The following is a 23,807-nucleotide window of genomic DNA, read 5'->3' as shown; positions in this document are numbered from 1 at the left end:
TAATGCAGGGTTTTTTTTAATTACTTTATGGTATTAAGCTTGACAAATCAACAAAAATAAATGGGAAAGATTGTTTGCTCTCATGGAATTAGATTTTACCATTTATAGAAGGGATACAATGATTCAATTGTGTATTTGACCATTAACATCATATGCACTATGCAAATTATTTCTTGATTACCACAATGTTCATTGGTAAATTATACTGACTGTACACTGGAAAAATTTACTACAAAGTTAAAAATATACAATGAATAATGTAAATGTACTAATTTTCGTTATTTTTGCTGTGGACAGAAAATCATGAAAAATCTTTTTTTTAAATTGGGAAAATAGACTTCTGCAAATATGTTCACTGCACAGAAGCAGTGAAAACTAGCAACTGCAAAAATTAATCTGTTTACAGTAATTGGTGAATGTTTGAAAAAGTTCGTGCCTTCAGGGTTTCTGTAATCTGTTGACTTAAGAAGGTAGACCTAGGGTAAGGGACACAACTATTGAAAATCATTGGAATGTTTGAATTTAGCATTTTACATCAATCTTATGGAAGCATCTAATTAACTTGGATTAATTTTATTCTGTTTCAAACGAAAGCTTGAAAGGATTTGGTTATATTGAATATGATACAAACATATCACTGATTTCATGAGTTACGTCCCTTACCCTAGGTCTACCTCCTTAAGGGCAGTTTTAAATTTTAGAATTGTTCTTTGAACTGTTTTATAAACATCTTCATATAAAATATTCATGACAATTTAAATTTCACGTTATTGGTCTTGCTGTGAAAAATTTCACAGTATACTCTTGAGAATGTCATGACTAACTGGACTAGCCATCACAAGAAGCCCAGATATTCTTAGTATCAAAGTTGGAAACCCATTCAAAGTTTATTTCTTGATATTGAGGCCATTTTCAGGAGTACCAATTAAGAAGGGAAGCACTTCTTTTATCCTCTAGGTAACTACTACTTTATTTATTTTTTTTTTTTTTTTGTTGAGGGGGGGAGGGGCTAGGATTAAATTCGAAGTAAAAAGGTAGGACAGGCCATAAACAAATATTACAGTCAAAATCTATTCCTGTCATAATTTATTTTGTTATTTTCATACTGATGAACTAAAAGGCAGATCCTGTATTTCCTAAATAATAAGAAGGCAGGATAGAAAATTTCACTCTAGCCCCCCACCCCCTTTCTGAATTTCAAATGGTTGTTGTTAGTGGTAAAGTTTTGAATTGTCAGTAATTATTTGTTGCAGTTTTTGTACTTTTGAAAGATAATTTATATTCAAAGATTCAGCATTGTTATTATTTATCTTACATGTATACAAATACTTATGAAGTCAGTAACAGAAAAAAATGTAGTGTGAATTTAGTCATATACTGTACATATTTTAATGTAAAAACTTGAACTGACTACTAGTTAGTTGATTGTAGTTTGAAAGGGATACATATTTACCTACTTGATAGGAATTGAACATCAAATTATATTGCTTGTCAATGAGATAAAGTTTTTATAAGGAATGATGCAATTTCTAATTTATATAATTTGAAACATAAAAACCATTTTCTTACACATTCATTTACATTCAAAAGTGACCTGAACCCAATTTATCCATCTATGAATATTATCCATCGGAAAGTTATATCTATGAATGTTATCCATTGGATAGTTAAATCTATGAATGTTATCCATTAGATAGTTAAATCTAGGAATGTTATCCATTGGATAATATTTAAAAAAAAACAGACCTTTCTGTACAAAGATTACCAACCATTCTTTCAAAACAACTCCTGAAGACTTGGTCCATTTTCAGTAGAATATTAAGACAGTTGTGCTTCTAAGACAGCTTTTGCATTTGTAATGTTTACTTTGAGCCAATTGTATTCTATTTTCTGTTCCTTTCTGCAAATTATCCCTTTACTTACAAATACCAATCCTATAAATGTTGCAGATTTTGGTACTGTAAAAGTATTAATTTTTGTTGTGTACTAATTTTTTTGCTATTTTCAGGGTGGACAGAAAAAAAGTAGAAAATAATACCATAAAATCGAATTTTAACACTATAGAACGTTTATCATATTTTGAAACTGAAAATTTATACTCATGAATATGTTCACTTGACAGAATCTGTGAAAATAAGCAACCGCGAGAATTGATACATTTATAGTAAGTATGTACACATGTTTCAAGGAGTAACCTCTCAGCAGTATAAGAACCTAATACTTATTATACTGCCATAGTGTTTAGTTTAATTTTGACCATCTACATTTTTTTTTCAAAGGCTGAAGTTTTGATGTTTTTCATATGGTTGCTTGCTTGCACCATGTTTTCTCCTCATTCATACACTCCTTGAAACGTTTACATTTCAAATTTTAGCATTTTTGCATTGTCTATCATTTGTTAACACATTACTTTGTGTTAGTTAGTACGCACGTTAGGAGCATTCATTTAAACACATAATATGAGTATTGGATTAAACATATGCTTCGAGTGTTCCTTTAAATGAACAATTCTATTTTAGATTTTTGCTTTCTTCTTTAATATTTATTATTATTATTTTTCATTGGTCTATTGTTCGTTCAAGTGCATGCTAAGAGGATTCATTTATTGTGCATTTAAAGAATGCTGGGAGCGTTTGTTTATCATGTGTTTAAATGCATGATGGGAGAGTTCGTTTAAACACACAATGGGAGCGTTTGTTTAAACACACGATAGAAGCGTTCGTTTATCATGCATTTGGTGAGTGTTTAGCATGCTTTAGGTATCATGCATGCAGGAAACCTCAAATTCTCAAGGAGTGTACATGCCTATATCTAGTTGACAGTTAACAGTGACTCAATCAATTATTTATCAGTTGTCTTCAGTATCATTCAGTTTCTAGTCATTTTAAAATAGTGGCATTGTTCATCATAAGACTGGAATGCATGTACTTATGTATCATCTCTGGACAACCCACTGTCAAACCCCTGAACCTTTTTTTAAAATGCCTATTGTGTTCGAACTTTTTTTAATGTGGTGTTCTGATGATATAGGTATTATATAAACATTAGACATGTCTATAAGAACTCTAATCATGTGAATACATGCACTGTAATGAAGCAGGTACATAATACTTTCCACATGTCGTAAATTAGAAACCTTTGCTCCTGAAATCAGGTTAATACGTTCCCTTCGGGAGCATTTATGGTTGTATTATCAACTTGGTTCTGTATACTTATGGCGAGAAAAAGCATCAATATCCGGTTTGTACCTTTATTTTCAGGAGCTGAAAAACTGCATAATGGCAGCTTCATTTGCGTATACTTGTATATATGCGATTGAGAGGCAATTTGCAACAAAGTCTCGGAAATTATTCGCTAGTATACGTAATTTTCATAACCATCTGGGCGCCATACTGCAGACTATTATGGCCAACCCTATCTTGGAAAAGCTTTGATTTAATTTGTATTTAATTATCGGAACTAGCGAAAATATTGCATTTTTGAAATAATAATAAAACTGAAATAATTGTAATACACAATATATTTTTTTCTATAAACAGTATCTGATACATAACAAGCTATGTGATGATTGATTTGTTATTGTTTTTATATATTTTAACTTCAGTAGATTTTCATTTTCTATTAGGTTTTATATGTTTTATTTGTAGTTTTAGATTTTTCTATCATATTAGTGTATTGAATGGATGATAAAGAAGAAATTCTGAATAAAGTATTATCTGAAAGACAATGGTTTGTACTCTTTGACATCATAGGAAGATCCAAGGAGGACCCTGCAGGACCTCTTTTTAGACAGAAAAATTTTGGTTGATTAGTTAGAAAATGGCTGGTGCAAGCCCTTGTTAGATCATTGCCCCTTTTTAAGTGCACCTTGTCCGTCTTTGTCGTCATGAACAATTTTTATAAGACAGCAAAAAATTAGCAATTGTATAATAGTGTGGCGTTGTCATCTGTGCAGTCATCTGTAGACACTTGGTTTTTGTGTGATAACTTTAACATTAGTAGGTTGATCTTTATAAATTTTTAACAAGGTTCTAAATAACAAAAAAAAAAACGGTATTGAAAGATTAATTAAGTGAATCAAGGTTCTAGCGGTAATCAAAGGAATGTAATCCAGGGACAAAGACCAGACATGGAAAACAGACATACACAACAAAGAACATAAAGTAACTAAAATAATACATACAAAGTAACAAAAGTAAATGGGCAACTCGGACTCCACTATAAACTGGGAGCACGGACCAGGTGCACCGGAAGGATAAGCGTCCTCTGCTTTTCTAAAAAAAAAACATCTCCCGAGCTTCTTATAAAAATCAAGTCTGGGGTATACGAAAACGGCAAAGAAAATTATGACACGTTGAACAAATCTGTTCTCATGGTGCAGATGCAGGGGCGGGGCGGGCGTGCGCCCCCTAAAATTGGCAAAGCATTGGTTGTCAGGGGTAGATTTAGGCGGTTTTAGGTTGAAACTTTAATTTCTCCCTAATTTTACCACAAAAGGTATCTACATTGCATCCACTCTAAAAGAATATTTCAAAATTTAACCTCAAGAAATTTTTACTGTGCCCCCTCCCCTAATCTAAAATCTGGATCCGCCCCTGAGATGGATACACCATAACGATCCATGAGTCATGCAGTCCCTGTTTCAATGTAACCACTTTCAAAAAAATATCTTAAGAAACTACTGTATAGAATTCAATGATAATTGATATTGATAGATCCACCGTAGTCAATGTTAAATATGTTTAAATACTGCTAGAAAAGAGTTTAATGAAACTTAGTAGGATTGTTTTTAAGGTATTCTTAAGCTTCCCAGAATTCATTTTATCCATCAACAAACATGCATGACCACTGTTCGTAAAATTAGACCATAGGAACGTGACACCAGTTTTTTGCTTACATTAAAAGAAAACAAAAGATAAAGGAAATAAAAACAAGACATCTTCGGCTTTTCAGTTCGATGAGATCTTGCCTAAAAATTAGGTTGATTTAACGACCCATTTAAGAGTTGTTGCCCATTTTAATGCATTTTTTGGAATACGTTTCTTCTGTTTTTTTTTGTTTTTTGTTTTTTGTTGTTGTTTTTTTTTTTTTTTTTTTTTTGTTTTTTTGTTTTGGTTTTTTTCGCATGATAACTTAATGCAGTTCTTTTCTATATTATAAAGAAGACAAGACTCATTCAATAAAAAAAATCAGAAAAATCGGGTAGCCTTTTTTGGAATTATTGCTCTAGCAATATTTTATTTTTTTAGGCTCTCAAGAGGGCCATGTGAGCTGCTGTAATCGCTTTGCATCTGTCGCCTGCATCGTCTCTAAGGTTTCTTTAAACATCTTTGAAACTACTGGACAAATTTTAATGGAAGTTGGCATTATTGTTCCCTGGTGTATCCTGCAAAAAAAGAAGAGACGTTTTACCTGTTGAAAAACTAGGCCGCTTTTCTATTCATATAATATAGGGCTAAAGCGACTTTTTTTTCGGCTGGAAGAGCGAGACTAACTCTTTCATAAAGTCGAAGTTGTCGGACGTCTCCTTATTATGGTTATTGCCAATGAAAGGTGAAAAAATGACAAGGCTTTTTGTTTTTGGTTAGGGTGCTGGACTTTGCCATAGATGTCACAACGGTACAAGTTCGAGTCCCGCGGAGGGAACGACCAAAAATTTGCATCGCAAATTTGACAGTTCTAACATCGTTGGGAATTTTTTAGACCCTTCTATAAGTTTACGTTATCTTCCCTGTATCAATTTGATCCGATGGAGCAGTGTAGCGAATAGAGTCGTCACATTCTGAGACGTTTGTATAATATTGATTTGTTGTGACATGCATCATTAATTTGATCCTCTATCCTACATGATAACGCCTAGATGAACTGTCCCGTATTACCATACATCGTGTACCAAGTTAGTCCTAGATTAATCCTACGAGGAGGAATGATCCGGCCAGCGAAAGCTATATTTTTCTATAGCCTAGCTGGCGGAGTGGTCTAGGGCGCTGGACTTAGTGCAGGCGGTGTTGCCATAGATGTCACAGCGGTTCGAGTGCCGTGGAGGGAACGAACAAAAATTTGCTTCGCAAATTTGACAGTTCTAACATCGTTGGGAATTTTTCACACCCTTCTATATATATAGATCGATAGATAGATAGATTGAGAGAGAGACATTACAAGCCATTCCAATCAATCAAGTGCAGAAATTGTGGGTTATTTCGAGCTCCAACTAAACCGAAAACAATGGATGTCTGAAAATACATGCTATGAAGTCAACCAACGAAGACCCTGCAATAAAAAAAAGTTCTGACTGCAACAACAATGCATTAAAGGATTACAGTATGAACAGTATAGCAATGGAGATAAAGAAGGATGAAAATATGTAGACAAGATATAGCGTTGAACAACATCTTGAACAAAAGCGGAACGAGTTTGCAATGGAGACACCAAAGCAATATACAACATTACAAGGCAAAAAAAGTCAATCAATTAGAATGACCAAATAATCATAACAAAACTTAAAGAATACGTTGGTAAAAAGATCATTTCATTTCCGTGTTTTATTTAACAGGCCACAACCTGTACATCTACACCCGCTTGGTCTAGAAATATATAATATAAACACACACTGTAAAGAAAATAGTCTACACACGCATGGAAGAACTTATTTTTTTTTATCTATTCCGTGTGGACGTAAGGCACGGACTTCCTTTATCCGAAACCCTTCCCCTTCAACCTCTGTGGATCGCTTGGCATGTTATGCATGTTCCACGATTATGATTTGCACTTTGTTGAAATTCTCAAGATCGTGGTTTTGGTAATCTGAAATGTTGACTTATTGGAAGTAAGGTGTAAGGTCGAACCTCCGTCCATTTAAACCTTTATGAAAAGGTGGTTGGATTCACCACCATATTGGTGATCACAGACGGGACAGCGAAGTAAATAAATCACATTTGCACTCTTGCAGTGTACGTTAATATTTTGGAACGTTTCCCCGTGACCGTGCTAGTAAATGTTGATGATCGGTGCATCTTTTTGCAGCATTTACACCTTTTGTCACCACAGGATCGACTTGCACCTAGAGTTTAGCTGGGCTTAGATATTTCTGCCCGTACTAACATGTCTGACTGTCTGAAAGCAATCATGGGTGGCTCGGGGTGGTTTTGAAAGGTGTGGATTTTTTTCTCGACAGAGGTCCAGTGTTCACGTATGGTAGTGTTGCTATTTTTTAGACAAGGGTGATATGTAAGGATACAAGTTCTATTACATTTTTTCTTTGCCTTATACTGTAACAGGTTACTCCTTGGGATGTTATGATTTTTTTCGGAAACCTTCTTTGATGGTGCTGTTCTTATAACCCTTTCTTCTTAAATTGTTTTTTTAGTTGATCCAAACGCCTCTTTAAAGAATTATCGTTGGAACAAATGCGCCTAAGCATAAGAGATTTACTAAATGGTATACTTTTTGTCAAGTGCGGTGGATGACAGCTTGTGGACATAGGGTATTGCATGGTGGGTGTCAGTTGGTTTTGAGTATGGGTCTGGGGACAGCTCACCTTCTGATAATATACTGGTAGTATCGAGGAATGAGATGGTTGTGGTAGATGTTTCATGAGTTAACTTGATAGACGGGTGTTGGTTATTATATATATATTATCATTTAATTTATAATCGATTACAGTCAAAATTAAGATTTGTGCCTTTATCAAAGTTTTATTAGTTTGGAATTATTTTAATAGCGGACTTAGGTCCGATCGACGTTATTTATATCACAGTGATAAGTTAGTTTATGGAAATTCTAACATATGAGTGCTTCAAATCTCTTTAGACATCAGCCGTGGTAAAAATGTAAATAGCATATGACCCACGTCATAGACGTATGACGGTCTTTTTGCGACGTCATACTCCATTTAAGGAGGTAGACCTATGGTAAGGGACACAATTCTTACAAATCATTGGAACGTTTGAATGCAGCAGATTACATCAACCTTATGTAAGCATCAAAGTAACTTGGATTGATTTCCTTCTTTTTCAGATGAAAGCTTGAAAGGCTTTTGTGAAATTTAATATGATACAAACATATCACTGATTTCAAGAGTTATGTCCCTTACCCTAGGTCTACCTCCTTAATCGCTGTTTAATCACGGGCTGCTCATTTATGTCGTTATTTACCCCCTCGCTAATGCGACATAAATGGCCATTCCGTGGTAAAACAATGATAAAATGGAGTATCCGTGACTTACATATATCTCAGATTAGTAACACACAATCAAATTAAGTTGTTATATATTGTTTGTTTTGTTCTCCGGATTCTGTTAATCAAGTTAACCTCGTTTGTAATAATTAAGGGGGGTTTAACGTCGCACGGACGGACCTGGTTTGTACCTCCAGTTTGGCTATTTATTTTAAAGATCGGAGATTTCCATGACGCCAGTTTAACTACGATTTAATGAATATATTGTCTTGATACATGTGTAATGAAAAGATTTTTGTAATATATGATTGGTATTTTTGTAGTTTTTTAAATTTAAAAAAGTAAAACAGTAAAATAATTGCAACTACATCAAGCAGGTTAGCAACAGTCAATCTTGACCATAGTTTCCAGCCTATGACCGAAACAAATTCCACACAAATACATATATTTGCCTTTTGAAAACACACCAATAAAGTCACTATATGTTTTTAAAAGCACATTTGTTTCCTCGAATATGTCAGTATTTAGTATATTTGATACATGCTGATGTGTTGGTGCGCTCTTTGTAGTCAAGCGACAAACAAACAAAAATGTTACAGGATTAAACACTGTTTTCAGGAATTTATGGATGCGTAGAATCGGACCATTCACTCATAAACCTAACATATTTGTTTTATGAATGAATGGTCCGATTTTAAACATCCATAAATTCTGGAATTAAAAAAAAAAACAGTGTTTAATCCTTATAATTCCAATCACTAAATATCTGAAATGTATTAATAGTTTTTTGTTCTTGTAGGCTTTCAATCAGTGAAATTAACACCCGAAACTGACATCGCTGAGGTCTTAAAAGCTAAGCGAACAATCAATGCATGAAAAAGGCATATGCTATAATTAGATTGGTATTATTATGTTAATAAAATATGTCTATTCTTATACGACGCGTTACAAGGCTCTTTAGACCAAAGCCATGGTAAAAAAAGTGATAATTAAACACGTCATTTGGTTTTGGTTGGCATCAACTTACTCATTTTATCCATGCAATTTTTAAATAAATATTCAGTAATTATACTGTATGACCAAATATAAACATTTAAAAATAATTTTGTATGAAAATAGAGGTTTATACATATAAATATCATTTCCAATTTATTTTTCAAGTAAAAGAGTTATAAATTCACCTACAAAATATGAATTCTTTCAACTTAATGAAACATTTTACAGAACCAAAACTGGATATACAATAACAAAGCTATAAAGTTTTGAAAATCGAGATTCTAATGATGAAATTGTTAATTATGCAACTTAGTGAATATGACAATACTATTAAAATAGGCGAACCGGCCAGTTTCCTATATGTACGAATTTCAACTATAGATGCGGTCGTAAACCTGTAATGCTGCGCTCGGCGAAGCTTTTTATTCAAAAGATTCCAAGGTCCCCTTACTAATAAAATGGTCGGTGCCTAGAATCATTGATGTATTCATTAAAATGACACTCTCCAATAATTAAGGAATATAATCTACATCACCGATCGACCTGTTATTTATTTGCCAATAAATTAAGGCACTTAATCAGTCAATGATATCTAAATTAGTAGTGAATAGGACATTAATATTCCGCCATATTCAGTACATTCCCTGACATTCTGTCGAAACAACCCGAAGCGTATCAACGATCTAGAGCGAACGGTATTTGGGGCGAAACGACTGTATTCGTCCCCTTGCCGCAGTATGACCAGTCCTCCACAAGTTGGTGAACTCCCTGCGACTAGCGAAGTGGCACCACAGTTACGCGGGGGATACCAATCATCATCCTTGAGCGAAAGTAGTAGTTCGTCACGTGAATCGTGTGAACGTGGTTCCTTTTTGTTGTCAAGTCCTAGAAATGGGTTTCCATCTACCTCTTCTTGGGATATAAATTACCTTGAGTCTCTAGGCATTTATTATGAAAGAGATTATTCGCCTTCACCACTTGACATTCTTGATAAAATATATTCAAAGAGACGAATTTTCAGACAACTTGACGGAGGTCAACAAAAATATGTGGATTACATTAAGGGCAATATGCATTTCAATTCATCTTACCAAGAACTTATGGACACCAAGACGAATCAAGAGAAGCTACAGGATATTTTATCAGAAAAACTTTTGCCTGAAATGAAAACAGATTTAGAAAACTTCCGTAGTCAAACTGGAATAAGGTATCACATATGATACTATGTTAGTAATTATATGGAGTAGGCCTTGACTTTAAGTCAGCACCACATTTAAAGGTAAATTGATCAAACCTTAAACAGAGCACTGTTTTCTGTCATCTTACAAATTATACAGAAGTATTTGTTTTGATGACCAAATAGTGCTTAAAATATTGCAAAAATTGTCTAAATTATTCAGAGATTTTTTTGGAATATAGATGTTCCTTTATATGGTAAAATTACAAACATTAATTTAATAGACCTATTTTCTAGGGGAGATAATCGGTGGGAAAATGTCCTATAGAAGTGTGATGGAAGTTTTAGTTTTTTCAGATTTTTTTTTTTTTATATTAGAAGAAAATAGTGCGGTGACCTCCCAATTTTCTTCTTGAAATATGAAATATTAGATAAGTGTTCTTTATACATATTTTAGAGAAATTTTATACAACAATTTTTAAATAGTACATGTAAGTGAAACTAAAAATTCCCTACAGAATCTATATAAAAGTTGTTGAAACGTTTGTATTTAAGTACCATTCTGTGTAAAAATCTGGCACTGGATGGCACATGATCTTTCTCAATTTGGCCTCAAATATATTAAATATATCTAGAAAACAACTGAAAAGCAACATGTATTTAAATTTATCCTGAAGCATCCGGGAAGTAGATATTTTTTGACTGCTTATATAAGGAAAAAGTGGGAAAATTTTCCTGCCATTTTCCCATTGAACATTTCAACTAAATTTGACCTATCAATATCTTAAAAGGGCAAATTTTACAAACACTTTGATGGTTATTTCTGGAGGTTACAAAATGTAAGTACTTGGTAAATACATTAAATCTCTTGTATTTTTTTCTTTTATGTGCAACACCTTATATACATTTTGCCTGATTCTTAGACAGAGATGTATTTAAGACTCGTTTTTTTTCAAAATTGTTTGATGACCAATGTTTTTATTTTATAACTTTAAAGTATATTCATTCAAGGTCATCTTTGAGAAAAATGAATGAAAAACTATCAACTAACAGTATTAGATATAATAGATCTGCCTTAATTTCTTTTTGACCATCAAGTCTGTTTTGTCAGTCAAAGTAAAAAGAACAACAACAATAAAACACACACACTGGAAAGTAGCAAGTATGGTACATTTAAGGAAGTAGACCCAGAGTAAGGGACACAACCCTTAAAAGTCATTGGAATGTTTGTATTCAGCATTTTACATCAATCTTAAGGAAGTATCTAATTACCTTGGATTGATTTTATTCTGCTTCAAGCAAAAGCTTGAGAGGTTTTGGTGAAATTGAGTATGATGCGAACATATCACTGATTTCATGAGTTATGTCCCTTACCCTAGGTCTACCTCCTTAAGTACCTGTCCCATGGTTTTAGCTGGGATTTTTTAGGACTTTAGTCACTTTTGCATTAAGTACGAACAGATTATTATGGGCAGCAGAATTTTGTAGTCAATAGTATCATAAACTAAAGACATAAGCATGCTTTACAGTGTCCACATAAAATTCAAGCGGTACCAAGAGGTACGTAATTCATAGTGTAGAAAAACCCACCATTGAAACAAACTATGTTTTTTCAGTCTACATGTACATGTACATATGCCATAATTTTACATAATGATAACCATTTCTGCAATCTGATCTGCTCTTTATAGAAAATCATACATTCATCTCACACTTAAAGCAAACAAATTTAAACCATATCAAGATTAATAACTCTTGCAAAGTGCCAATTACATGTACAATCAATATAACTTTATATAACCCCCAAGCGCAACAACCAAATGAAAAACCAAGGCTTGTTATGTGATTAGTAACTGTTTCTAAACAAGAAATAAAACTGAATTCTGTGGGTTTTTGACATGCAAGAAACATCGTCTATCTGATTTTTAGAAAGACTGCTACTTAAAAACATGTTGGAGTTGAAAAACATCTAAGGTCCAAATAAACACCAATCTGAAACAGATGACTTAATTTTCATTAACCTTGGCATCATTCTAATCAGAAAGAAAACAAAGTAGGAAATTTTAAATCTTCTTTGCTATAAAGATTTTAAGGGGTTCTGGTTTTTAAGTTTTTACGTTTTTTCTGTTGCATAATGGTATAGTGACGTCATTGTTGTTCAAGTTTTGTACGTGTGTCATTTGTGTCCTTGTTAGTGTTGTCATCCTCCTTTGTATACACTTGGTTCCTGTGTCATCCTCCTCTGTATACACTTGGTTCATGTGTCTTCCTCATCTGTATACACTTGGTTCATGTCCTTGTTAGTGTTGTCTTCCTCCTATGTATACACTTGGTTCATGTCCTTGTTAGTGTTGTCATCCTCCTTTGTATACACTTGGTTCATGTCCTTGTTTGTGTTATCATCCTCCTCTGTATACACTTGGTTCATGTCTTTGTTGGTGCTGTATACACTTGGTTCATGTCCTTGTTCGTGTTGTCTTCCTCCTCTGTATACACTTGGTTCATGTCCTTGTTTGTGTTGTCATCCTCCTCTGAATACACTAGGTTCATGTCCTTGTTAGTGTTGTCTTCCTCCTATGTATACACTTGGTTCATGTCCTTGTTGGTGCTGTATACACTTGGTTCATGTCCTTGTTCGTGTTGTCATCCTCATCTGTATACACTTGGTTCATGTCCTTGTTCGTGTTGTCATCCTCCTCTGTATACACTTGGTTCATGTCCTTGTTAGTGTTGTCTTCCTCCTATGTATACACTTGGTTCATGTCCTTGTTCGTGTTGTCTTCCTCCTATGTATACACTTGGTTGATGTCCTTGTTCGTGTTGTCTTCCTCCTCTGTATACACTTGGTTCATGTCCTTGTTAGTGTTGTCATCCTCCTCTGTATACACTTGGTTCATGTCCTTGTTAGTGTTGTCTTCCTCCTCTGTATACACTTGGTTCATGTCCTTGTTGGTGCTGTATACACTTGGTTCATGTCTTTGTTCGTGTTGTCTTCCTCCTATGTATACACTTGGTTCATGTCCTTGTTAGTGTTGTCTTCCTCCTCTGTATACACTTGGTTCATGTCCTTGTTGGTGCTGTATACCCTTGGTTGATGTCCTTGTTCGTATTGTCTTCCTCCTCTGTATACACTTGGTTCATGTCTTTGTTAGTGTTGTCATCCTCCTCTGTATACACTTGGTTCATGTCCTTGTTAGTGTTGTCTTCCTCCTCTGTATACACTTGGTTCATGTCCTTGTTGGTGCTGTATACACTTGGTTCATGTCCTTGTTCGTGTTGTCATCCTCCTCTGTGTACACTTATTATTATATTTTATTAACTGCAAAAAGTGATACCCCATGAATATCTTCATATGACCATGTTTTTTGACGGTAGATACATGTACAAATGTACTGTGACAGACTCATTAGCATATATTGAAATGGGCCCAACACATGGCTCTGTATTATTTGACAATATATGAAAATTAGCAAAGGTTTGAAAAGTAGCATATAAGATGAAGTTGTACTGTCCTATTTTAACCAAATATAGTTGATCACATGATCACATACAAATCTGTTTTCTTAAGAGAACATAACATGTATTCATAGATATGTAGGAATTTAATTGTGATTTCTCTATGATAAACAGAATTCAAACGTAAGTCTATATTTTATTTCAGCGGAGTTCATACTGTTGCAGAAGATTTCATTTTCAGTGCAAGACAAGTAATTTTATATGAATCAACATATCTACGAGATATGGAATACCGATCGGAACAAGGTCCTGCATCTGAGGATATGTATGTAGATATGATTCGAAGCTTTGCAAGGATGTGTAGGTTATGTGTTGGGTTAGTATTATACTCCCTTACATGGCAAGGGATGATTTACAAAGCATTTGCAGATCTGGGGTAGGGGAATTCCAACCCCTAGAAATCCTCTTTTCATGTCAGATTTATTTTTTTTGTTTTGTGAAAAAAATTGAGATAATAACTTTCTAATTATGATTTACATGTACATGAATATAAGTCCATGCTTGCAAGTTAGGCCAAAAATTATACGTCTGATTCTGTTTAAGATTATACATGTATTGGATGAAAAAATACCGGTAGGGTAAGTATGTTGTAAAATCATTTCATTTTTTAACAATTATATAGACACTTATGGAAGGATTTCATGACTTTAATAGTGCTTGACTGAAAAATGATTATTTTTTTAGCATTTCAACAAAAAATACAAATGCATTGGGTAGGTAGGGTAACCTTAAACAGACATATTTTTTTCCTGGCCTTGAATAACTTTCAAAGTTCTGGTGATTTCTGTTTTCTGTTGTTTTTTATTTTTTGTTTTTAAGATAATCTAGATAAGTTCATGAAGTTGTAGCAGTGATTTATTATGTTACTTACAGATACAGAAGACACTTAAAGAGATATTGCTATATTAAAGTCCAAGAGGGATTTGGTTTCAAAAGATTTCAGTGTATATGGTTTGTGCTCCAAGATATAATGTACATGCCAGCAATGCTTTGAGCAATGGTTTCATCTTTCTTCTAGTCTATAATCTTTTTTATTCAGATATGGATCTGCTTGGAGAGGTAAGATGATGATACAGAATGTTACAGTTTCTTCAAAGGCAGATCTTGTTTTTATGCCCCTGGACTTTTACAATGAGCCACTGGGACACCTTCCATCACAGAAACCCTCGATAGTTACAGTGGTTGAGGTAGTTCATAAGAAGTATAGTTGGCATTAGTTAATCCTTATGTAATGTACAGTAAAACCTGTTGAAACAAAAACCTTAAAAATTAAACATTGAAACGAAACCCTTAAAAATAAAACTTGTTGAAACCTAACCCTGAAAAATAAAACCTTGAGCAAAATGAAATAAAACCTGTCTAAACCAAACCTTTAAAAATCAAACATCGAAACGAAACCCTTAAAAATAAAACTTGTCTAAACCAATCCTGCAAAATGAAATAATACCCGTCAAAACCAAACCCTGAAAAATAAAAGCGGTTGAGACCAAACCTTAAAAAAATGAATAGAATGGTCTAAACCAAACCTTGCACAAACAAAGGTTGAAACTGGACCATGAAAAATAAAACCTGTCGAAACCAAAACCTGAAAAATAAATAAGACGGTCTAAACCAATCCTGCAATATACAAAAGTCCTGTTTTAACCAAACCCTGCAAAAGAAAACAAAACCTGTTGAATTCAAACCTTGAAAAATAAAGTAAAGCCAGTCTAAAGCAGATTTTAAAAAAGAAAACAAACCCATCTATACCACACACCTTTTACAATCCTTTTTTATCAGTTTAAATGAATTTTGAACCTAGGTAAACCAAACACATATGTGTACTGAACAATTTTTAGTCCAAAAGGTATTCAGGCAGGATAGGCTTCACTGTATATATGAACACTGTATATATGTCCTAAGTCAGGATTATCTGCCCTTGTTAGTCATGTTTAATTTTCATTCTTGTGTACAATCAATTTATTGAACAAATATACTGTGTTGTCAGCTACAGCCTACCCGAGGATGTGAGGATAACCTTGTAATTCATTGAAGACTGTGGGGTAGTCTTGGACTGTTCGATTTCTTCCTTGTTGGGAGAACCTCAATGTTGAATGTTGGTTACCTTTCACTTTATATGGTGTTTTTTTATATGACTGCAAAAAAATTTGCTGACGTATAATGGTAAGACGTTGTCATTGTCCCTGTCATTGTCCGTGAACACTTGGTTTTCATGTGATAACTTGAATATATGTCGGTTGATCTTTATGAAATTTTATAACAAGATTCTAAACTACAAAAGGAAGGAGGGTTATGATTTTGAGGGTTATGGCCCCTACCATTTTACAATTAGGAGTCTGAAACATTTAACTGTATAACTCCTGAAAATGGTGTCAGGACTTGATCATGCTAGAAATTTGGAGACAAAAAGAGGGGTCAGAAACATGCATTTTCCTGATGTGCAGACAATAACTTGACTATTAAGGAATTTATTTAATTGAAATTGTATTACAAGGTGCCATACCCTCAAAGGAAGACCGATTGATTTTGGGGATTGAGAAATGAACCTTTATGGAATGAGGAACCAAAAAAGTGACAAAAAATAAGTATTTTCTTTATATGTCCACACAATCACTTGAGTAAAAGTAAATGGATCTCAGAAATTTTACTACAAGGTGCACTAAAGGAAGACTGGAATGTGTATTTTGGGTGGTCAGTAGAGCCAAGTAAGAATAACGGACCAGAAACTATAATGTGCCATACCCCCAAAGGAAAGTTGGGATTGATTTAAGGTTTTGGCTGGAACCATTGAGAAATAAGCACCAAAAAGTGACCACTTTGATTTTAGTAAAATATATATCCTGTGTCAAATATGTAATGATAGTCAAAATTCAATGAATAATGTTTCTATACTTAACCCAGCTACAATGTATTCATGGTTTAACCTCTGCAACGTATCAAGCTGTGCCTTGCAAAGCATTTTATTCCTTTGTTGGGTTGCTGTACATACATTGTATTCCCCATTTTCATTCTTATCCTTTAAAATACAATCTCTTGTCCCTACCATTTCAAAACGGTTGCTATTTTCCTGCAAAATTTGAACCTGACTTCGATATCTTTGATATTTGAACTTAATTCCTAAGTGATGGATTATCTGGTATGTTTTTGATTGATTGATGTTGTTCCATATTTATTTTAGTGCAAAAATCTCCAACAACATAGGTCAGAGTCTTCATCTGCAGGTGAACCTGAAAGTCATTCACAGCCAGCTATATACCAGAAAGTAAGGACTGAAGCACTAGCACAGCATGGTGGACAGTTGCTGCTATACTATAGATTATATGACGAAAAGCTTGTGGACAATACAAAAGATTTACAGTACTTTCCAGGGATACTAATTATTGGAACGGAGGCAAGACAAGACATATATTTATATAATCAGCTCCAGTGTGAGCTACATTTGTATTGGCATAATTTTGCATCAGTTGTTCTACTGTCTGTTAGCTTTTCATATTTTCAACCATTTAAATTATATGATATGATTTTCTGTTAGGCTACCTTTAAAAGAATTTTGGTTTGTTGTTTATGGATTTATAATTGCAGATGTTAGTAGATAGGTAGGTGATTTTTTTTTCTTATGAAAAATGCCAAAAGGTGAAAACAATTGTGCTTATTTTTCACGATAAATCATACGATAATATTGTCTGAAACAGGTTATCAATAGTAACATGTAATTTAAGTTAATTAATAACAAATATTCTATGTACAATGCATTTCGTTTAAAGATTTATGGAGGTAGATTTTGGGTAAGGGACATAACTCTTGAAATCAATGTTTTATTTATGTCATATTCAATTTCACCAAACCTATCAAGCTTTCATTTGAAACAGAATGAAATCAATCCAAATTACTTTAAGAATTAAAGATTTTAAATAGTAGCACAATAATTTATTCTTTGCAACAATACTTTGTGATTTTACATAACAGCATCCTCTTCAGTATTGCTATATTGTATGCTGTATTATACGCTCCCAAAGGGAGCGTTTATGGTTGTATTATCATCTTGGTTCTGTATACTTATGGTGGCTAGAAAACGCATCAATATCCGGTTTGTATCTTCATTTTCAGGAGTTGAAAATCAGCACAATGGCAGCTTCATTTGCGTATACTTGTATATATGCGATTGACAGCCAAACCAGTCTCGGAAAATATTTGCTAGTTTCGATAATTAAATACAGTTTAAATCATAGCTTTTCCAAGATAAGGTTGGCCATGATAGTCTGCAGTATGGTGCCCAGATGTTTATGAAAATTGCGTAATCAATATTACCCATAATTCTCGAGTCATAAAAATTGCGAAACAATACGAAACGAAAATAATCAATAAAAGAAAGAATCGAAACAAAACAATTCGATAAAATGAATCAAATCATAATAAAAACATAATTAAGCGATACAAATGGAAACAGAATGAAATTTTAAGACGTTTCGCAAATTATAAGAACCATAATGTTTACCAGTGCCAGACATTTCAGCCTGTAGACATATCAGACCATGACAATTAGTATAATGCTCTTGGACATATATCATTACAAAATTTACTATATTTGAAGGTTATGAGTATAATATATTATATCAGAGCTGACAAAAGTTATCAAAGTTGCTCTGACGCAGTCTGTATAGTTTCGCTTTTTACCTATGGAAACGCAAGTCGCATGATAGCAATTCTGTTTCCCGATTGGCCATATACTGATAACTAAGTGGCATTAAAAAAAACTGTATCAAAAACTGAAATTGCGTGCCATGTGTTATTTTCTTGAATGAAATGTAGAAACTTAAAAAAAAAACAAAATTTTACTGCATCAGCTATCTTTCTCTTAAAGATATTATTTGTTTTTAATTGATGTTTCTTCGGGAGCATTAAAAGGTTTCACCTTCATCAAGCTAATTTTTTGGTATTATTCAACTCATTTGTTATAGGCAGGATATGAGTTAGGTCTACATGTACTTGGTTAGTCAAAGGTTTATTTTAGTTTCTAGAGCATATTATAATATGTCTCATGAATTTCTGCATTTGACATATGAACAAAAATAATATAACATTTAACCTATTGGAAAAGTCAAGAGGGCATGAGTGACCTAAGTCTTTATGTTGAATTGCTAACACAGATAACACAGAAAAAAGAACTGGATATCACTGGAGCCACCCCCTCTCCCCCTCCTTTATAATTTCTGGATCCATACCTGTTTAGGACATGTAGAAGAATTGAGTAAAGTTAATTTGTTGAAAGGTCTACTGGTATACTCAAAGAGCACTGCTAAATATGATATTAGTTAACCAAAATTTCTGATAAAGCTTCCACGTATCCAAAGTTTTACATGTTACATTTTATTTTTTTAACAGGCTATACTCTGTAATCAGTATCTAAAAGGCTAGTACATGTACAAGCAATTTGATATAAATTTTAAAACCATTAATTGTGTCTGAAGAGAAGCACAAACATGTCATTTTCGTAGTTTACATGAATGTGATTTGAATTTGTATGAAACAAAAAATCATGTCATACTCTTTAAACAGATTTTGATGAAACTTGGTTTGGATGTTAAGTAAAAGGTGTGAAGAAAACAAGATTTTCTAAATTCTAACTCTCTAAAACTACTTTGCCAATTGTTTTGAAACTTTACAGGAATGATCTATGGCAGGTTTTTTGCAAACAATCCTCATTTTTGTAGAAGTTTTATTGAACTTCTACAGTTAATTGTGCTGCGGTCAAATCATACAGAACCTTTTTAATGCTGAAGAAGTCCTAAAAATTTTGAAAACTTTAATCATGTTTCTAATTCATGTTCCATATTCTTACTTTGAACGATGTTTGCTTTTGTGAAAATTCTAAAAAGTATTAGTTTGTTCTTTTTTCCAGTTGATATTTCATATTCAGGGGTTTTTTTTAATTGAATTTGAACAAACACAGTTGTATTAAGTAATATTCTGGCAGGTGGTAATAATGCTCAGCAGAATGTTATCTACCACCACATAAATTTGCAAGAAATTCTGTAAACTAATAATAGAGTTGCTGCCCTTGAAATGTGAATTTTTTTTTTAACAGGGATTTTTTACCCTTTTATTGCAGCTTAATATCAGCTGTTTTTCCTGGAGACTTTTCCCAAAGGGAGGAAAATTCCCAATTGTCAGTCATAATTTTTTTTTTAAATGTTCCTTGAGATGTGATTTCTCAGCCCTGTACTTAGTTCATTTCTGAGGAAAGTTTTTTTTTGACAATCATAACCTAAGGAATATTGGGAGTATGTATTTGTCAGTTCGGTATTGGTTTTCAGTTTCGGATCAGCATATGGACCCATTTCTGTCCCCCCGTACCATATTTTCCCAGTGTGTAGATATTACAGCACAAATTTCCAAAAAATAAAGGGTTGGGACTGCTTTTAAAACAAGGAACAAAATCACTGGATAAGGTCAATGAACACAAGAATTTTCAAGATAATCAAGAAACTGGTGTTGGGAGTTATTGCCTTTTGTGAATGTCTTGTTCAGTGATTTTTTTTATTGAGGAATTTTAACTCAGAATTATTGAAACAATACACCTTAAGTGTTTTGGAAAGAAAAGAAAAGAAATGTAAAACATTGTACATGAAGATTGACATAAAGAATGTTTAGATTAACACTTGAAAAAAATTTAATGGCAGTGTATTACCATGTGTTATTTGCCATGAGACAGGTGGGTGTTTCAGGCTCTTGTGAGACATTTCCTTTTTATACCCCCCGCTTATACAGTGATCTTGCTGTCAATTAGTCTTTTTATTTGTTTCAAGTTCTTATCTGCAACTCCTCTTAAACTGTTGAATTGAATTCAATAAAACTTTCACTCTATGGTATAATGTAATTGTGTACTTCCTGGTTTGTTTTTCCATCTGAATGACTTTTGGGTTTCCTGATACAAAACATGGACTTTAGTCATTGGTCAAGCAGGGCGGATCTTCTTTTCTATGACTTCTCCAAAACCACTGCATAGAATTCTATTTAACTTTCACACACTCTTCATCACATGAAGCTATTACATCTCCTTTTTAGCTCACATGGTCTTATGGCTGTGTGAGCTATTGTCATCACTTTGTGTCTGCTGTTGTCTCACAGTAAACATTTTCAAACGTCTTCTCTGAAGCTACTGGATGGATTGAAGCAAAATGTTCCACAGAACATCTTTAACTCTTTATGCAAGCAGATTTTTTATCTTGCAAAAAACACTGAAGCTGTTTTAAAATAAGAATTGACCATAGGGGTCAAATTGCAGAATTTTGCAAATAACTCAAAAATAGCAGAGTTTCAGTTAAAATCTAGCAGGAGTAAAATTGTTCAGCATTATGTGATGGTCCTTTGCCAAAATTTTCAGAAAGATCTGTTGAGGGATCTTTGAGTTAAGGGTTCTGAAATGGAATTTTTTTTTTTCGGAATTTTACATATCTAACTTTGAAAATCTTCTCCTTGGATAGATTTGTAACCAAACATGGCATGAATGTTTGTAAGGATATCCTTAGTAATCTGTGTGTGGATATTTTTTCATACCCACCAGGTCTAAAAATTAAGAATTTGTGGAAGTAACTGAAAATACCAATGGGTTTAGTAGTTTTCATAGGTTGAAATTGATCAGCATGGTAAGAGAGACCTATGCCAAAATTTTCTTAAAGATCTGTTGTATGATGTTTGAGTGTTGCCCTTGAAGTGTCAAAATTGACCATAAGATTTTTATTTTTTAATATGAAAACTGGCTTGATAAGAAAAATGTGCACTTTTGAGTAATGGTTTGTGTGACGATAGTATAGTAGGGTCGAGTCCAGCTGAAGATGGCTGAAAAGACTATGTTTTTGACAAGATGTCACCATGAGCGATTCAGGCTCACTAAAGCCTCTAGTTTATTTTTCCAACAGGTTGACTTTCAGAGTTTCCTTTATGATTTCCTTATGGGGGTCACCACCTTCTTAGCATTGCTAACAGTTTTTCTATTTTTATTGTTTGATTTCCATCAAATGATGCAGGAATGTTGAGAACAATACAAGCTTTAGTTGGTTTATTTACTCTTAGAGAAATCAAATTAAAGGTTCCAGTTTTTATTGAAGAAGTGGGTATAAAGTTTTTAAAAAACGCAGCCTGACTGTCCTTGTCTCATAGAATTAGTACCTGCATTTGATTCTTTGATAGTTTGTGGAATGATGTATAAAAGTTGCAGTAAAAACTTTCTTCTGACTCTTGTTAAAAATATTATAGATTGGGGCTAATGTCCTATATAGAAGCATGTGATATATGTGAACAAACTGACTTCAGCATTTATTTTAGCAAGTTTTTTGGAATTCTCATTCCATTTATTTATCTTTATCTTTATACTATATCATCACTGTTCATTTAAAACATATTAATTCAGATTGTTGTTTGTTTTAACAGGTGATCTTCACACTTTTGGAAATTGGAAATAAACATTTATGTGATTTAAAGACTACAGATCCGATTAGAGAAAAGGCAAAAATCTACTATTCAAAACCAAAAGATCTACTGAACAAAGAAGATAGAGATATACTTATAGAATCCTTTGTTCGTTTTAACAATATGTAATTATATATAGCGAGTAAAATGGGTAACTTAAGAAAATAAAGTTGGTCTCTCCCTACTTTCAGTTGCAATCAAAATTTGTTGACCCTATTATTCTTGTGTCCTATCTCATTTTTCATTTCATCATCATTTCATGTTCATTTTATCATCCATTTCATGTTCATCACCAGGAAATAGCTGAAATATTGATGCATGGGCATTAAGTACCAACAATCAATCAATCAATCTAAAATTGTACTTTTTATGCATGAAAAACACTGGGTCAAAAAATCTAAAAATTTAACATTTTCAATTTTTTTCTCCAATTTGGCAAAATTTAGGTTAGTGGGGGTTTCGTAAAACAAAAAATTTAAAAATCTACGGCTTTATCCATAAGAAGATTTTGTTGATAAAACTGTAGCCTATACTATATAAATAACCACATCCAATGATTCGGATGGGAATCTGGGAATTGTTCTCATGAAGTCAGATAGTCACCTGTTGAGACTTTCAATTCCTATGGTCATCCAATCAGAGAATGGCCATGCTTACATTTTTCATTCCAGTGGCGTTGTTGTCTGTTTGACGTACAAACCATATCCATTTTTGTTATATCAATTCCCTGAAGTATATTTTGATACTCACTGAAAATCTGTTCAGAAAACTGTTACAATTTATTCAATCTCATGCCTTGTGTATAGTTGTCATGACTGTGTATGTCATTGAAAAACTAGTGGCAGATCCAGAGGGCTATGCTGGGGTTGGCATCCCCCTTTTTTATTGGAAAATTTGTCATTTTCTTTTGTGACATTAACATAAAATAGGAAATAATGTTCTAACATCCCCTTTTAGCTCACCTGGCCAACAAGGCCATGCAAGCTTTCCTCATCACTTGGCATCCGTCATCGTTTTCATTTTCCATCGTCAACTTTTCTTTTAAAATCTCCTCTGAAACCACGGAACAGAATTTGATAAAACTTGGTGACAATCATCCTTGGCATGTTTACTTCCAAAAATGAATCTGTTATGGCCCCTCACCAAAAAACATGGCTGCTGTTACTGAAAATAGAACATAGGGGTATTACCCTATATTTTTTTAATATGTCAAAAATCATAACAGGTAGAAGAAATCTGAGACATCTTAACCCTTGTTGTGCTCAGTACTTATGAAAAAGTCTAGATTTTGGTATTTTGCAAACTTGTGCAAATTATATGCCAATTAATTGCACAGTGGTACTGATGCTGATTGTTATATATAAGTTAAAGATGGGTGATCACTGTGTGTGTGGTGGATGGGGTGAGGAGGGGGTGGGAGGGTTGATGGGCCAATGCGATAAAATGGGCCTGTCACTCAAAAATGGTCTTTCTC

General features: G+C 33.5%; 1 protein-coding gene across 1 annotated transcript; it reads left to right on the top strand.

Moving 5' to 3' along the window:
* Window positions 1-9,874: 9,874 nt before the first annotated feature.
* Window positions 9,875-22,502, top strand: LOC148606567 (uncharacterized). Its single transcript, XM_088545130.1, has 5 exons — window positions 9,875-10,378; window positions 14,010-14,180; window positions 14,904-15,051; window positions 17,043-17,255; window positions 22,295-22,502. Exons 1-5 carry the CDS (start codon window positions 9,909-9,911, stop codon window positions 22,460-22,462), a joined length of 1,170 nt encoding a protein of 389 aa, XP_088401256.1. The 5' UTR covers window positions 9,875-9,908; the 3' UTR covers window positions 22,463-22,502.
* Window positions 22,503-23,807: the final 1,305 nt, after the last annotated feature.

Source organism: Perna viridis, chromosome 9, assembly GCF_037379345.1.
Source record: "Perna viridis isolate PV_CMFRI_1.1 ecotype Kerala chromosome 9, ASM3737934v1, whole genome shotgun sequence".
Classification (NCBI taxonomy): Eukaryota; Metazoa; Mollusca; class Bivalvia; order Mytilida; family Mytilidae; genus Perna; species Perna viridis.
This window is presented reverse-complemented; position numbering and strand designations above follow the sequence as displayed.

What these genes read in the sequence shown, in the direction of transcription:
- LOC148606567 (XM_088545130.1), top strand. Translation starts at nt 9,909, where the DNA reads ATGACCAGTCCTCCACAAGTTGGTGAACTCCCTGCGACTAGCGAAGTG. An exon ending in ATGTGTAGGTTATGTGTTGG is followed by an intron (nt 14,181 to 14,903) that starts GTTAGTATTATA and finishes TTTTTTATTCAG; the next exon opens with ATATGGATCTGCTTGGAGAG. An exon ending in TACTAATTATTGGAACGGAG is followed by an intron (nt 17,256 to 22,294) that starts GCAAGACAAGAC and finishes TTGTTTTAACAG; the next exon opens with GTGATCTTCACACTTTTGGA.